General features: G+C 34.6%; 1 protein-coding gene across 7 annotated transcripts in view; it reads right to left on the reverse strand.

Moving 5' to 3' along the window:
• The window catches only part of LRRFIP2 (LRR binding FLII interacting protein 2), a 102,635-nt gene that overhangs the window by 58,376 nt on the left and 28,418 nt on the right, over positions 1-15,841 (reverse strand). For 6 of the 7 annotated variants that reach the window (XM_063114793.1, XM_063114791.1, XM_063114789.1 and 3 more), the window contains exons 4-8: positions 9,881-9,967; positions 8,522-8,572; positions 4,251-4,307; positions 4,112-4,156; positions 1,390-1,458 (exon numbers count right to left, since the gene is read on the reverse strand). In XM_063114793.1, coding sequence (XP_062970863.1) covers positions 1,390-1,458; positions 4,112-4,156; positions 4,251-4,307; positions 8,522-8,572; positions 9,881-9,967 — 309 coding nt within the window. The remainder of the gene's footprint in view (positions 1-1,389; positions 1,459-4,111; positions 4,157-4,250; positions 4,308-8,521; positions 8,573-9,880; positions 9,968-15,841) is intronic. The other variant, XM_063114792.1, reaches the window with a different exon arrangement.

Below are 15,841 nucleotides of genomic sequence, written 5' to 3' on the forward strand. Positions count from 1 at the left end.
TACCAGCCAGCCTCAAAAAAAAAGAAGAAAGAAAGAAAGAAATAGAAGAGAAAATATTACAGGGTGTTATGCACACTAAGAGCAAATATTATGTTGTGAAACTTTTGTTTCAATGATATATTTTATATACTTACATATACACATACAACACATGCAGGGATCTGTATGTGGATACTGGATCATGGTATAAAATCTATTTCTTGTTGTAGAAGTCACAATTTTAAAAAGCTTAAAACATACAAAAGGCCAAATTATATAACATAGTTCTAACAAGGCATTAAAATAACAGCTCATACAGAACAAAGTCCCTTCCTTAGTGCCTAATGAGATGGTCATTTACAAAAGATATTTGAGGCTTTTTATAGAAACCTCAAAAAATACATTTCATAGGTATAAGGCTAATTGGTACAATTTTGCCACTGTTATAAATTCACTGAAGATGTTATTGTAATAAATACCAAAAAGTACTGAAGCAAAATATCTGCATTTGTGTGCTTTTCTTATATTATCCTGAAACTAAAAGAAAAGGCAAACAATAAAGAGTATTATTGTATGTATAACAAAATCTTGCTACAAAATTTTCTAAAATATATAAAGGTGTGCATTTGGTAAATGGTGTACAATGATAAAATATCATTCTGTGGTGAGTGATATCTGCCTGAAAATAAGTTTGCTCTCTACAGAAATTTCATTTATTTCTTTTCTCAATTAACAAAATATCTAACCCTTTCGTTAAAAAAAAAAAAAAAATCTACAACAAAAGCACCACTCAAGTCACACACATTCTAACTCATAAACTACTGAATCATCTCAACCAGATAAGTTCAGTGAAGAGAGTGGTCATGTCTCATGTCGTCTAATCCTCTCTGAAGCACCAATGGCATTTTACATAGGCATACAATTTAACAAACTGAAATGAAATTAACCTGTTTCAATTTTCCTTTTCCAAAATGTAACGCAGAGTTCGGCTGGTTTTAAAAATTGCTGAATCTGTCTGGTAAGGAAATCCATGATTTGGCCATACCAATTGCTACTAGAACAACTGCACAAACAAAAAGAACCTCCGCTAATAAGTCAAAGTTGGTATTTAAGTTGTCTAAAAACAAATGATTCATCAAAGGGAGAGAAAACTGAAAATATTAAGGGCTCAGCTAAAATGTTTCCAAATTTATTATAACTTTTTTTTTTTTTTTTAATTTTTAAACTCTCAGAGAAACTTGCCTGAAACGTTTGCATTTGGAAACAAAACAGAAAGAAAGTACAGCAAACAGGTTGTGAAAACAAAGTTCAGCAAATGTCGATTTCCATTAGAATGTATCTATTACTCAAACCCCCAGGACAAAGTGAATGCAGAATACTAACAACTACACATTTTTCTGGGCTACACACCATGATGTCTTTCCTTTTGGGTGTACTGGCTCTGCTCCAATGTGTCCCACTTATATCCTTTGATGGGTTCTTCAATGGAATTAAACAGTGAATGACAAAACACAAATTGCAAGCATACTTTAAAAATTAAATTCATTAAAATTATACCAAGGCCATTGATATACAAATAGAAACTAAATACATACAACAGTAAAAATCTCCACCAATGAGAAATAGTGATGTGTTACTACTGCTGTGATTCAAGATCATTTCACTTTCTAATTTTATATTTCAGTATATGAAGTAATGACCAAACATTTGTAAAATGATTTTCTAAAGGCAGCCACTGATGTTCCATACGACCAATGATCTAATCATTACACATAACTAATAGATACCAATTGTTTCAATTCTAAGCTCACGGCTTTGATTTAATCCTTCCTCCCCCAACCGTACCATTCATAGTCTTGAACTATCTTTGCTCTCTTTATTTTTATACAGAAAGTCTGAAGCATTAACACCAAAGTTTCCAGCCCAAGTAGCTTCTGGCGAGCCATCTTTCAAAAAAGGTAACATCTGAAAACTAATTGGACAAAAGGAAAAATCAAAGTCCTAAGAATGTGGCATGAGATCACAAATAACATCTGCCTTACATTCAGATACTGCTAATGTTCATACATCAAATATTAGATTCAAAAAGTATTAGACTTTTAAATACATGGGTCATAAGTAAAGTTTTTTAAAATAACTGGCAGAGAAATACCAGAACCCCAAAATTATATAGCAAACCACAAGAAAATTTAATTGTTTCAGGCCATCACATTTTTTTGCCACTTCTATTCCATTCCATTTTATTACAGTCCTGTCGTTACATTCCAGAATGAATGGCTATTTAATACACCATTTATTTTTACAGAGGACAAAAGTTGTCTAACATATTCAGTTTAATGGAGATGGTAAAGTTATTTTAAAAAGCAAATAATGTGATGAAAATTTAGAACTCCCCAATATTTAGTTAAAACAAAACAGGAAAAAAATTATTTCAATTATATTTCTTTTAAACAATGTTCCAGGAAAGCCAAAAAATTTAAAGTATTTTGGATGTACAATAACAGATAGTACAACAACAGTCTCCTCTGGGGTGTAAAACTTTTACTAATCTTCAAATTCAAACATTGACTTTTAAAAATATTGGAAACTTTACTCTATCCCATAGTAACAATCTTCATAATATCATAATGAAATAAAATACTGGAGAGTAGAATTATATCCTAAATTTATTTAATGATAAAATTTCCATAAAAAGCAAAGCAACCAAGTTAATTTATAGACACTCTAGGTAAAACACTCCTTTCAGTTTAATCGAAAATTTCTTTTTTGTTTGTTTGCACATTTGTTTTACAGGCCTTCAAATGAGGTCAAACTTAGTTGGTTTTTTCTTTAAGTTAAACTAATATATAATCAAGTCTCCCTAAGGTAATATACAAATTTATAAAATTTACAGCTTCATAACAACTGTGTGAAAATTCACACTAAGATCATTATAATGAAAAGCAAACACCTACATTTTAAAAACAAGGGGGGATTATTGTCATATCCTTGATACTCGACCTTTAAGTTTTGTTGGCTGATTCCCTATTTGATTCTTTTTAAAGTATTTAAAAAGAAAAAAGCAAAGTACACATCTCCAGGAAGAAGCATGATAAATCTATTAAAGTTTTTCTCCTCTGAAATAATTTTTAAGCTGCTGATTTTGCCAATTTCTGTAAGGATTTGTTAATATTCTTAAAAATCTAAAGTTTTGTAACTAACCAAAATATTTATGATTAAAAAACTACTTAACTAACTTACTCTAAAGACAGTAGATTACATTCATCAACAAGAAAAATAACCAGCATGAAAGACCATGAACACAAACATGTCAATAACTAGTATGCCAGAACACACTCAGTTTATTATACAGTATTGTATTTTTATACATTATACAAGGTGGGAAAAAAATTCGAGTGGGAGAAAATCAACAAATATAGACTTTAACATGAAGGACCATTTTACCGATGAAAAATCTAGTTGTAAGTATATATACAACGTTATCAATGTGCAAATTAAAAGCACTGCTTTAACGTTTAAAGTATAATTCTTTAAGAGAGAGAGATCAGGGTCTCAGCACAATATGCAAGCCTTTAAGAAGCAACTTCTCACGTATCTTTATTTACAGTGAGCTATGCTAAAAATCTGGAACATTCTATAAAATGTTCAAAGTGTCAAAGCATGATAATTTCTATACATATGACAAGTAGGAAATTTTTTATGTCAATAGTTGTTTTTCCACAAAATAAAACTGTAATTATTCACTCAATCCCCAAAGCTAGTTCACATTTAATTGTCATTTTTTAAGGTATGAAAATAGAAAAAACCTGAAAGTTAGAACCAAGGTGATGTTATTCTATAAGATCAATCTTACTATTTTCTGATACATTTCCAAAATCAAAGGCCCTTCTATAGAAAAACGGAATACACACGTTAACAGATGAAAATATTCATGATTTTAGAATTGATTTACATAAGCAATAATTTGAGAGAAAGCATCACTTTGCAATGAAAGGACTTTGCCAGTATTCTGTACTTTGTTTTAAAAAGGCAAAGGAATACATGAACATTTTCAGACCTTTTAGGCAATGATGCTAAAGAAAGCTCACACATAAGCTTTGCTATTGTGGTGTAAACAACTTAAAATACCAACCCTGTGACTGCCAAGACTTCGAGTGGACAATGCATCCTCAACTTCCTGATAAAATTAAAAACAGAGTAAAAGTTTGTGAGTGGCTACATTAAGTTAATGAGAATAAGTATTAGAGGCAGGTTTAAAGGTTACTACAAACCAGATAAGGACGATGATGACGGGATCGGTGGGAATACCTGGCCTTTTCTGAATCTTCCTGGGAAAGGAGAAAGTACATGGAGAGTTAATTACTGAAGAGACAGTTATTTATCAGAACCAAGCAAAGAACAGACAGTTAACAGCACAGCAGCACCTTTCTTAGAGCAGGCAGGTTTGGAAAAGCCTCAAAAGCTGAGTTTGGGGCAGCCACATGCTTTGGTTGGAAAGAAAGTAGAAATAATCTTGGCAATGTTTTTATTTTACCAGGTGTATGTGTCTGACACTATAGATTATAGGATATAATCTACATATGACCAAGAGAGCTCAATATACCAAGATAAATATTCACAAGTATACTTAACAAACAGAAGGTGAGTTCAGCATTAAAAGTAAACTTTTTTTTCATTGTGAGCGTTAGTTTATAAAAGGCAAGAAGAAATGTTTACTTTATCACACATGTGTTTTAAGGAGACAGTCTATTGCTTGGGTTATACTGAATTTCTTTTCTTTTTTTTTTTTCTTTCTCCACTCTAACTGGAAAAGGAAAACAATTAAGTGAAATAGACCCTGACTGTGTGTTATTAATATGAAAAACTACTTTAAAAAAATTACACAAATATTTTAGAGTTGGTAAAGTTATCACAAGAGCCATGTCTTAAACAGATTGAAAAAAATTGACCACAATTTTTTGGTCAATTTGACTAAATTAATTGACTAAATTTGACTAGCAATTAATTGACTAAATTAAATGCAATTCCAAACTTTTGACATTCAACTACTACCAATGGAGCATTAAGACTTGAGTCATGTGAAAGCAAATGGCTAGTCCCTAGAACCGAATCATCTGAAACTGTAAGAAATTTTTGATTTTTCAGAATTTCAACGTCCAAAGTGTGAAAGTAATTTGCACTGCCTAAAAATCTACAAACAACTGTCTAAGTAGTTCATAGCTTATCAATGCCATCTTTTCCCAAATAAATCAATGACTTAAAATTCCATGGAAATCCAGCAAGATCATTACAAAAGTGGAACAAATAGATGTGGCCATGTCTGACCATTCATTTCAAAATAGAAACAGTAATTCAACTGAAACACCACAATTTAATGCTTTATCTTGGTCATGATCTTTGAACATAATTCCCCCCAAAATTCTGGTTGACATCTGCTGTCTCAAAATATATGTTTAAGTAAAACAGTAAGGCAAGTTCAAAGTAAATTTTTATTACACCAAAAACATCCAAAAAACATATTCTACTAAGAGTCTGCCAAGTAGAACCACTTTTATAAAGAAAAGGAAAAGCATTTTCATTGCTACTCTTACATGGAATACTTTTGCATAGTAGTAAATGTGAGGGAATAGAAGGAAATCCCTGTATAAAAGACCCTGGTAGTAACTAAAATTAACTTACAATTATCTTTTAAGATAGAAAGGGCCTTAGTGATCATCTAGTCTGATCCCTTTATTTTACAGTAAAGAAAGCTGTAAGAAGGATTAAGTATGAATCTACAAGGTCATAAAGCTGGAACCACCATTCAGATCTTCTGACTCACCAGACCACTGAACCATAAAGATACCATCCTACACTGGCTGAATCTCCACTAATTACATAGGGAAAAAACAAACAAACAGAAAGGGCAAGGTATTCTGGTTTTTACTCAGAGATTCCTCCTTCTCTGAAAGGTCAGAAAGCTTCATTTCCCAGGTATTTCTACAGTAGTATTTCAGGAATACCTACAGTTCCAATTGGCTTTTCTTGAATTAATAGAACCAATGGCCACATAGAAAAGAGTATAGCAAACTGTGTTCTTAAGTACTAATTATAATGCAGAGTATCCCTGTTTTCCACAGTCAGGAGAACAATACATTGTCATTATCCTAGGAGTCCTTATCAGCACTAAAGAACCCAAGACTGAAAGAACAGGGCAATGTCTTAAAAGATGGATGCATATTCGTTCAAATCTTTCTGGAAAATTGTTTTGATATATTTAAATTAAGTTAATAGAAATAGAACATACTCTTTGTTCTTAAAAGTTCACTCGAAGTGAGAAAGAAGTGGTTTTATTAAAAGAAAACCACAGTCCCACGAGTACACCTGGCCATCTTCTTTATCAACAAACATTTATTACATTGGGGCTGGAGTCATTCCTTTATTTTCAAATTAGGAAACTTCAGACACTGCATTTACTCTTCCAGACATGCATTTATTGTTTCATACATGTACCAACATGCTACTGACTAAGACATCCAGTTTAAAAACAGAACCATTAGGCTCACGGAAAGTTGGCTAAACCAAGACTATTTGGAAGCCCAAGAAGACTTAGGCCCTTTTCTTCTTGGTCCTAATTAGCAGCTGTGGCAGTCTCTCATGCCTTCAAATTCTGGCTCTGCCAGTGACTAAGCAAGTTATTTACTTCGCCCATCCTTTATCTCCTTATCTATAAAATGGAGATAATGACACTTGTCTTATAATGTGAAATGAAAACCTACGTAAAAAGAATTGGCACACTGGGGCATACAGTACACACAAAGTCAGCTTCATTCCTGAGCCTCATGCCCTTGCATTTCCTATCTACGTCCCAACATCCCACTCCCACCACAAAAAAGTAAAAATTTTTAATACGTAAGAACTCTTCCTTCTAGTTACTGACAGTCCTATTGTGTGTGTATACATCATTTATTTTATGATATACGTGTTAGCCATTGATATTTAATACTGCGACTACCACATGCCAACTGCTACTATGGGCTCACAGACAAAGCAGCCAAAGAGACAAGGATAAGATAAGAAGTAAAAGAAAGAATCAGTAAGCAAGTATCACAAGGGGTTAGAAGTGGTTATTCCCATCTGAAACTAAACCCTACTCTTTCTGCCTGTCAAAGTCCGAGCTATCAATCAAGACTTGGGTTAGTCACCACCTGCATTTTAAGACTCTAACCCAAACTATTTTCCCCTTCCATGAAAATATAGCACGCTCACTGACTAAACTGCATACATTTCACAGAGATTAAAAAATGATTATCTTCATGGCCCTTAAACACCAAAATCAATTAGACTTTTCATTTTTAATGTAGATTTTCTTTTTATTTAACATTTTTGGGGTCTTCCCAAAGATATTAAATTCTTAGGCAATTTAATTTTAGAATTATAATACATAATTAAAAGAATAAGTTAAACTAATATTTCCATGGCAAATTTACCAGTAAAAGTGATTTGTTTTATTCACACAAAAAATTCTTAATGCATCATCAATAATATTAATCCAGTTACATGCAGAGGGAACTTTAAAATTAATTAGGCTAGCTTTAATTACAAGAAAGGACAGCTTCTTCCACTCCAAAATAACAGACATATACATGAAGAATCACTTAATTTTAAAAAATCAAACATCTTTTTTCTCTCTTTTCTAAAATATCACAATGAGAATTATGATAAAGTTTTAAATCTGAAGGTCATTACAGTCATAAATATTTAAATTTTGTTGTACCTTAAAATGCTGCTATAGAAGGGATTTGCTTTATATTAAAGCTGATTGTTTAGCAACAGTTAGACAATGATCCTTAACCCTTGAGGAATCACAGACTCCTTTGAGAATCTGATGATAAAAATACCTGTAGGGCATTTCCTGTAAAAATATACATACACTGAAAAGTTTGCATGAGATTTTAAGGCTTCATACCCTACTGCCCAAGCCTAGTCACATATCAAGTTAAGAATCCCTGCTACAGGAGACAGTTGGGGAATTCATCAACCTTGAAAAAAGTTCAAGTTTAGGAATTAAGCACATTAACTAACATTCTACTGGTCTACAATCTGCTTTTGTAGCTAACAAATTTGGGATAGTAGAGAATTTGAAAAGGAGCTGAGAGAGTTGAAGTAGTAAGAATAATTTACAAAGGAAATGAAAGAATGATTTGGGCCATCTCTCAATAAAGACCCTGAGGACTTAGTTCTTTTTTTTTAAGGGGGGAGGGAGATGAGGAGGAGGGAGGGATTTGAGAGAAAAAGAACTAACCTATAAAAACACACATTCATTTACTCAATCCTTCTTGATCAGGAGTGTTCATGAGATGAAGGTGAAGCTACTGACCACAAAAGAAAATGGGTGGACTCCAGTACACATTTAGTCCATTATAGACAGAATAGACACACTCTAACCTTTAGGTTAAAACAGGCCAAACACTCCTACTTTGCAAACTATTAGTGCTTTACTTCAAGATTGCATTGTTTCAGCAACTGATCACAACATGCAGGACAGGCAATCCTGGCCTACCAGCCACTTCTGAATCTGTCCCCATTTCCGATCAAAGGAATGATGAGAGTGCTACAAATGCAAAAGTTTCATAAACTGAATAGTTTCCAATATACTGCATTCTCCAAAAAGTCTTAAATTAGTCATATACATTTGCCCTAAACAGTAATGATAGTTGACTCAAAGTTACACATTCAAAATACAGAAAATCTCTCCACTGAAAGAGTTAATAAAAAGGAAAAAAAGATAACAAAAAAGAAAAAATATTACTAAGATAAATATGTTCAATAATAAAAAGATGCATAGTTCTCTGTAGTTTAGAGGACCATAAATAGAACTTATAGTATTTAATAATTGTCTCCTCCACTTATTATTTATTATACTTTTAGGAGTATAAAAGAAAATGCATTACAACATTTCCATTTCAAGCCAAGAACTGCACTCAATATATGAAACTATACATGGTTTAAAAAAATTAGCAACATATCAACTGTTTTTGTTTTTCTGAGCCATGACAATATGGAATATATAAATTTCTTTTTAATGGTAAGCAGAAAATCCACCACCAACATCAAAAGAAAAGGCTTAATAGTGTCCCACAGGTTTTTCCCCCTTGATACAAATACAACCTCAAAAATATTTTTTATGGTAATTTTCAGGGCCAAGTCAAAGTCAGAAGGAATGAATAAAAAGAGTATTTGTTTTATTTTAATCAGCCTAATTTCCATATGCCTGTTTTTTTCTGCTTTTCATTCTGATGATAAAAGCATATTGAAAATTTATAAACTATAGAAAAGCATAAGAAGAAAGCAAAACCAACCATAATTCCACCACAGACAAACCAAAACATTGACAGTAACCACTTTTTTCCAGCAGTTTTTGAACCTATATATGGATATAGAATTTTTAACACAAACTTGGGTCCTAATAGTTATATAGTTTTGGTTGGGCTTTTAATTTTCTTACATGAATATTTTCCTCTATTATTAAATACGCTTCAAAACTGTAAGGTTGAATGACTTGACACTGTTTTACTAGATAGATATAATATAATTAATCTTTTAATTAATTATACTTAGGACATTTATGGCTATACTAATCATTTCTAAATCTACCTTAGCTAATAGAAGTACTTATAACATTACAATAACTTATAACAGCATATATAATAAGATCTTTATTGGTGTGTGTTGTTATTATCTAAGATAAATACCACATTTAATTTGCTGACACAGAATGGCTTGTTAAAATACATATATCAGTTTACACTATTCCCAGTGTTTCTAAGGGCTGGGGGACTGGATTCACATCAGAAGTAAACCAATCAAGTATTAATATTGGGGAGATGAACATAAAATTAGGGTTATTTCCCCAAATTACCTCTTTTTGTTGTCGTTCCAGTTCTTTCATGCGTATATCTCTTGCTTCTGCCCGGGCAGCCCGCTTTGCTGCCAGCCTTGCCTCTGCCTGAAAAGTAATAGAAAACTCAGCTTTATAAAACAAAAACACTAGACTTGAGAATAAGGAGCAAATGAGACATTACCTTCCAAAGGGGGTGGAGGAGACAAAGTATCACCTACCAGCAAGTATGACTGATTTGCTTCTTCAGTCAACTCCTATACACTCGTTTCTGTCTCTAGGCCCAAAGTCTCTCCTCAAATCCGGACCTTTACTTTTAACTGCTTGCCTTGATTACACATTCAACACGTCTCACATAGTTCGTTATATGACTCTCCAAGCTTGCTCTTTTTCTAGCAGATCTTTCCCTACCAATTCAATCAAACAAACTAGAAACTTCAGAACCAGGCACTACTTCATTTTGGACCTTGCTAATATTCAGTCTCCAAGTACTGTCAATTCTCTGCCACTGACTCTCTCTCAAACCCATCTTGGCTTTCTTTATTCTCACTGTTCTTGCTTATTTCAGGAACTCTTCATCCCTCTATCTCTTTCTACCTCTTTCACATACCATCAAATTAACCATTTAAAAGCATACAATTCAGTGGATTTTAGTATATTCACAAGAATGTACAACCATCTCATCACCCCAAAAGGAACCCCATACCCATTAGTAGTCACACCCAATTACTCCTTCCCTCCAGCTCCTGTCTCTTGGATTACTAATCTACTTCCTGTCTCTATGGATTTGCCTATTCTCGACATTTCATACAAATGGACTCATACAACAGGAACTCTTCACTTCTTGCTTGGGCTACTGCAACTGCCTCCAAATACATCTACCTACCTCCAAAATATGTCCTATAATTCATCTTCAACATGGTTATATGATTGACAAATCAGCCTTTCCAAACACATTTCTGATCATGTCATTCCACTGTGTAAAATCTTCCACTGGCTCCCCATGACTTGTGGTTAACACAAAAATTCCATAGAATAGCATGAAGAGAAGAATAGGAAAAGGAAGGCAAAAACAGCTCCTCACAGTTAGATTCCCACTTATTTCCCAGTGCAGCAATCCCCCCTTATCTGTGCTTTCACTTTCCACAATTTTAGTTACCTGTGGTCAACTATGGTCCAAAAACATTAAATGTAAAGTTCCAGAAACAATTCATAAGTTTTAAATTGTGTGCAGTTCTGAGTAGCGAAATTGGCATTTGTGTGCTAAATTTCTAAGAGAGGCTACAGGTACAAAGCTAATATACATAGAAATGAAAATTCCTACACATTGCTGTGGCTTTCTTAAATTGAAAAGGTTTGAAAGTTTTGATACTTTGTAATTTAAAAATGTATTCAATGTTATAACACCAAGGTCAAGGGTTCAGATGCCCCTACCAGCCAGCCACATATACACAAACACAAAAAATTATTCAATATCTACTGAAGCATAATTTAGCCTTGAAGTCTTTTTCTATAAAATACAAACTCTAGTAAGAAAGTGGTGTCTACTCATAGTCAGAGGGGTAAAAAAGGCAGATAACTTGAAGCAGAATATAGGTTTTTAAAAGATAGAGACCACAGTAAAATTCATGAGGGAAGACTAATTGCTCTGAACGTGTCAGTGGTTACAGCTTATAAGGCTGGTAGATTATGTTACTTTGCAGGGTTATTGCTACTAAAAGGCCAGTTAAGTAGACTGGGAAACTGCCAAAATTGGGGTAGCTAAAAAGGAGCTAACTCTTAAACTGTCTCCCCTTCTTAGAAGCCTGCTGTGACCTTGCCAGGCAAAACTAATTTCTCCCTTCTACGTGCTTCCTTCCCTATAGGCATTGTGTTTCTGACTGCCTCAACTTTGTGAGCTGCTTTAGGGCAGAAATGACATATCTTACTCTGTATTTTCAGCACCTAGCATAACTGCTTACACACAGTAGATCATTTTAAACACTATGTCTCTTCTTCTTATGAGACTTGGGCACAAATATAGCAACATGGGAAGAAGCAACTCTGGTAGTTATCAGAGAGGATAATCTGAATCAGAGTTAGGATGTGGCCAAGAACAGAGGAAACCACTACAAGATAGGAAACAGAGAGAAGATTTTTAACTTTCATGTGGTACATCAAGCTATTTTCTTATCTCATTTCCTTGATACCAGGGCCCAGAGCCTGAAAGTCATTTGTTTACTCAGCAGACACTGAGGCATGAAAGTTGTGGGGTGACAAAAGCATGCAATTTTAATACAATGTAATAAAGCCACAATAGAGGCATGAGTATAGAATACTACTCTATGAAAAAGGGAATGGGAGAAATCTTCATGGAAGGTAATGTTTTAACTGGATAAAAGAGAAGGGAGAGCACCTCCTGCCAAGCAAATAATCTGGGAAGAGAGGCTTAGCAGATCACAGTACAGTCCACAAATGGAGGGAGATGGGATGCACCTGGTACGTGTGGATCAAGTAGAGTAGTCCCCCTCTATCCTCTGGGGATATGTTCCAAGACCCCCAGTGGATGCCTGAAACCTTGGATAGTACCAAACAACTGATGGCAATCAGAACATATTTCTGTTCATTTCTTCCACCCACAAATGTAATGTCTTTCCATCTTAACTAAACACTTATCAAGCACTGTGGCCACAACTTTTGCAGTCTGAAGAGCGAGTGGCCACAACTTTTGCAGTTTAAAGAGCGACAGCAAAATTACCATGAATTTCTTCTTCTTTCTTCACAATTCAGACAGAAGATTAGTTCTTACCATAGATCTTAGCAACCTCAGCATACAATATTTGTTCTTTCCTTATTAAGTCAAGAACTGTCCTGGGTTGAATGTCCCCCTAAAACTTAATCCCCATTGTAACTGTTAAGGGCGGGAAAACCTATTATGGTAATTGAACGGTGGGGATTTGAAGAGGTGATTAGATTGTAGGACCATGCCATAGTGAATGGATTAATAATGGTGGTCAGAGATGTGGTTTTGAGGGCTTTAAAAGGGGAGCATGAAGAGTCTGGCTCTCTGTTCCATCATTTTCTGCAATGTGACTCCAGCATTGCTGTAAAGCTACCACCAAAGAAGGCCCTCACCATAAGTGTTCCCTGGATTTTGGACTTCCCAGCATCTGAAACCGTAAGCAATAAATTTTGTTTTCTTTATAAATTACCCACTTCTGTGTATTTTGTTATAAGCAACAGAAACAGACTAATACAACAACTTTCACCTTTTCTCTTAAAAAAAGCACTTTACGGCTTCTCTTTGGCATATCCCAAATTACCAGTATCACTACTCTTGTGCTTTAGGGACATTATTAAGTAAAATAAGGGTCACGTGAACATGAGCACTGTGATACTGTGACAGTGGATCTGACAACTGAGAAGGCTACTAAATGACTAAGGTGCATGTAGCATCTACAGCGTGGATGTGCTGGACAAAGGGATGATTCACATCCCAACTGGGATGCAGCAGAATGGGGAACAATTTAAAACTTATGAATTGTTAATTTCTAAAATTTTCCATTTAACATTTTTGGGCCATAATTGACCATGGGTAACTCAAACCATGGAAAGCAAAACTGTGGGTAAGGGAGAACTACTGTACGATGAACTACGCAGGCTTTTAAAAACAAAATGGACACCACTCAACACTGTCTCACAGTAAAAATGTGCAACCTATTTTTAAATAAACAAGAAGAAGAGTATTTCCAAGAAATATAATATAAATGGCCTTCATTATCAATGGAAAAAGTTTTCCTGCAAAACCTCATCAGTTCAGCACTTTTCTCTTTTCATTATTCCAGTTCTGATACTTTTATTATGTTCCGTCCTGTGCCAATGTTTTCATGACAGAAGTTTTAAGACCTAAGGAGGCATTCCCTCCACACTCTATCAAGCAATCAACAGACTTCCCAGTCTTATACCCTTCCTTTTTACTTCTCTGTAGTCCCACTGGAAGACTGTCCTTTCTCCTGGTATTTAAGGTCAAACCTCCCCCATCCTTACACACACTCACACGCACCCCTCCAACCATGCTATGTGAACTCCATCTTCCCCCTGGAACTTGCCCCAACTATCTGATCTTTCTTTGCAGTCTTCACTCTCTCCTTCCATTGGTTCATTCTCCTCATCCTAAGTGGGTTCAAAGTCTCTTCCATCTTTAAAAAACAAAAACAACCAAAGTCAAGGGTTCAGATCCCCTTAGAGGCCAGCCACCCCCCCCCAAAAAAAAATCCCACCCTGGTTCAATTCTTACTTGTCTTCTCTTTAAAGCTAAGTTTTCTCACACCTCCCCTTACTTCTCACTCTTCAAATGACTGCAGTCTGACTTCTGCTCAAATCACTTTAGTGATATTGCTCATGCAAAAGTCACTAATGACCTCTAGCTATCAAACCCAATAGAATTTTTCTACTCTTATCTCACTTGTCCTTTCTGGATGTCCAACATCATTAACCACTCATGCCTTCTTAAAATTCTCATCTCTTGGCTTTCAGCAATATTAGTGTCTCCTGAATTTCCTTTTTACTCTCTGACCTCTCTTCCTCAGAATCCTTCACAAGCAGATTTTTCTCTGCTATCACTTTAAATATAACTTAACTAAAGCTTCCAGGCTTGATTTCCCACTCTTTTCATTCTATGTTCTCTCCTGGGTGATACTGAATAGTCTATAAATCTTCATGTCTAAGCCAGACTTTCTCCCACAATCCTGATCCAACTGGCTATTAAAAATTAGGGCTGTCCCAGTAGAACCTCAGACTCAATAGATCCCTAATTTAATTTATAATCTTTCCTTTAAACATTCTTTTCCTCTTTATATGCCCCCATCAATTGCCCTATTACCCAAAATATGAAACAAATCATCATAAGGCTCTACCCTCTTTTTAATCCTCCCCCTACATTCAGTCACTAAGTCTCAACTACCTAGCTCCCATCAAGATTCTTCTCCATTCCCACTGTCACTGCCTTAATTCAGGCTCTCATTATCTCTCACAAAGATGACTACAACAGCTTCCTAACCATTTTCTGCCTTCTACCAGTCACTCTCAATACGGTAGCTAAAGCAATTTTACTGTGATTCAAATCTAAAAAAGGATTTTCCTTTCTATGGCTTCCCACGGCTTTCAAAATAAAACTTAACTCTTCAGCATACAAATCCTTTAATGATTGAGACCCCACTTCCTCTCCAATATCATCTCTTCCCATTCCCCAACCCCTCTCCGGCCATACTGGCAGTTTCCCATATGGTTCTAGCTGTTCACACCTTTGTGCCTGTAGAGCACTTAAAAAGCAATATACAAAAAACCATAAAACAATACTGTTTATAAAGATACGTATTAAAACTTTTAAAACATAGAAAAGGTACTTTCTGATTTTGTTACAAGAAGGAGGGGGTGAGATAGGCCTGGGGAATGAAACAAAGGGCCTTATAAATTTGGGTTATATAATGTCTTCTTTCTCTCTTCCTTCCTATCTTTTTAAAGAAAAGATCTGAAACAATGGGGACAAAATGTTAACAATTGTTAACGTTGGGTACTAGACTCATGTTACTATTGTTACCAAAATCTTTCTGCATTTAATAATTTTCAAAAAGAGTAGTAAATGAAAACACACTCAAATGACTTTAAAAGAGAATCCTATAGTTTTAAAACTTGTGTCCTACTGTGATCATGTAACAGTTTTAAAGGGAGGCAATTTTAAAATGCATAGTTTGATAGAAATGCATTGAACTAAAGCCAACAAAGTCTGGAACCTCCAGCCTGCACATACAACTATATCCATAATATAAAACCTATGTAATTGGCATGGATAAAATGGAGATAAGGTATAATCTGGACCTTTACAGACTATGCTTTAATTTCAAAAAATTTGAAATATAGAAGTCTACAAAGTAAAACATTCAAGGAAAATGACTAACTCAAGTAGCTAAGACTCAGAGTTTACTGTGTTTAATTTTGTTTGTT

This window comes from Cynocephalus volans, chromosome 11 (genome assembly GCF_027409185.1).
Source record: "Cynocephalus volans isolate mCynVol1 chromosome 11, mCynVol1.pri, whole genome shotgun sequence".
Lineage (NCBI taxonomy): Eukaryota > Metazoa > Chordata > Mammalia > Dermoptera > Cynocephalidae > Cynocephalus > Cynocephalus volans.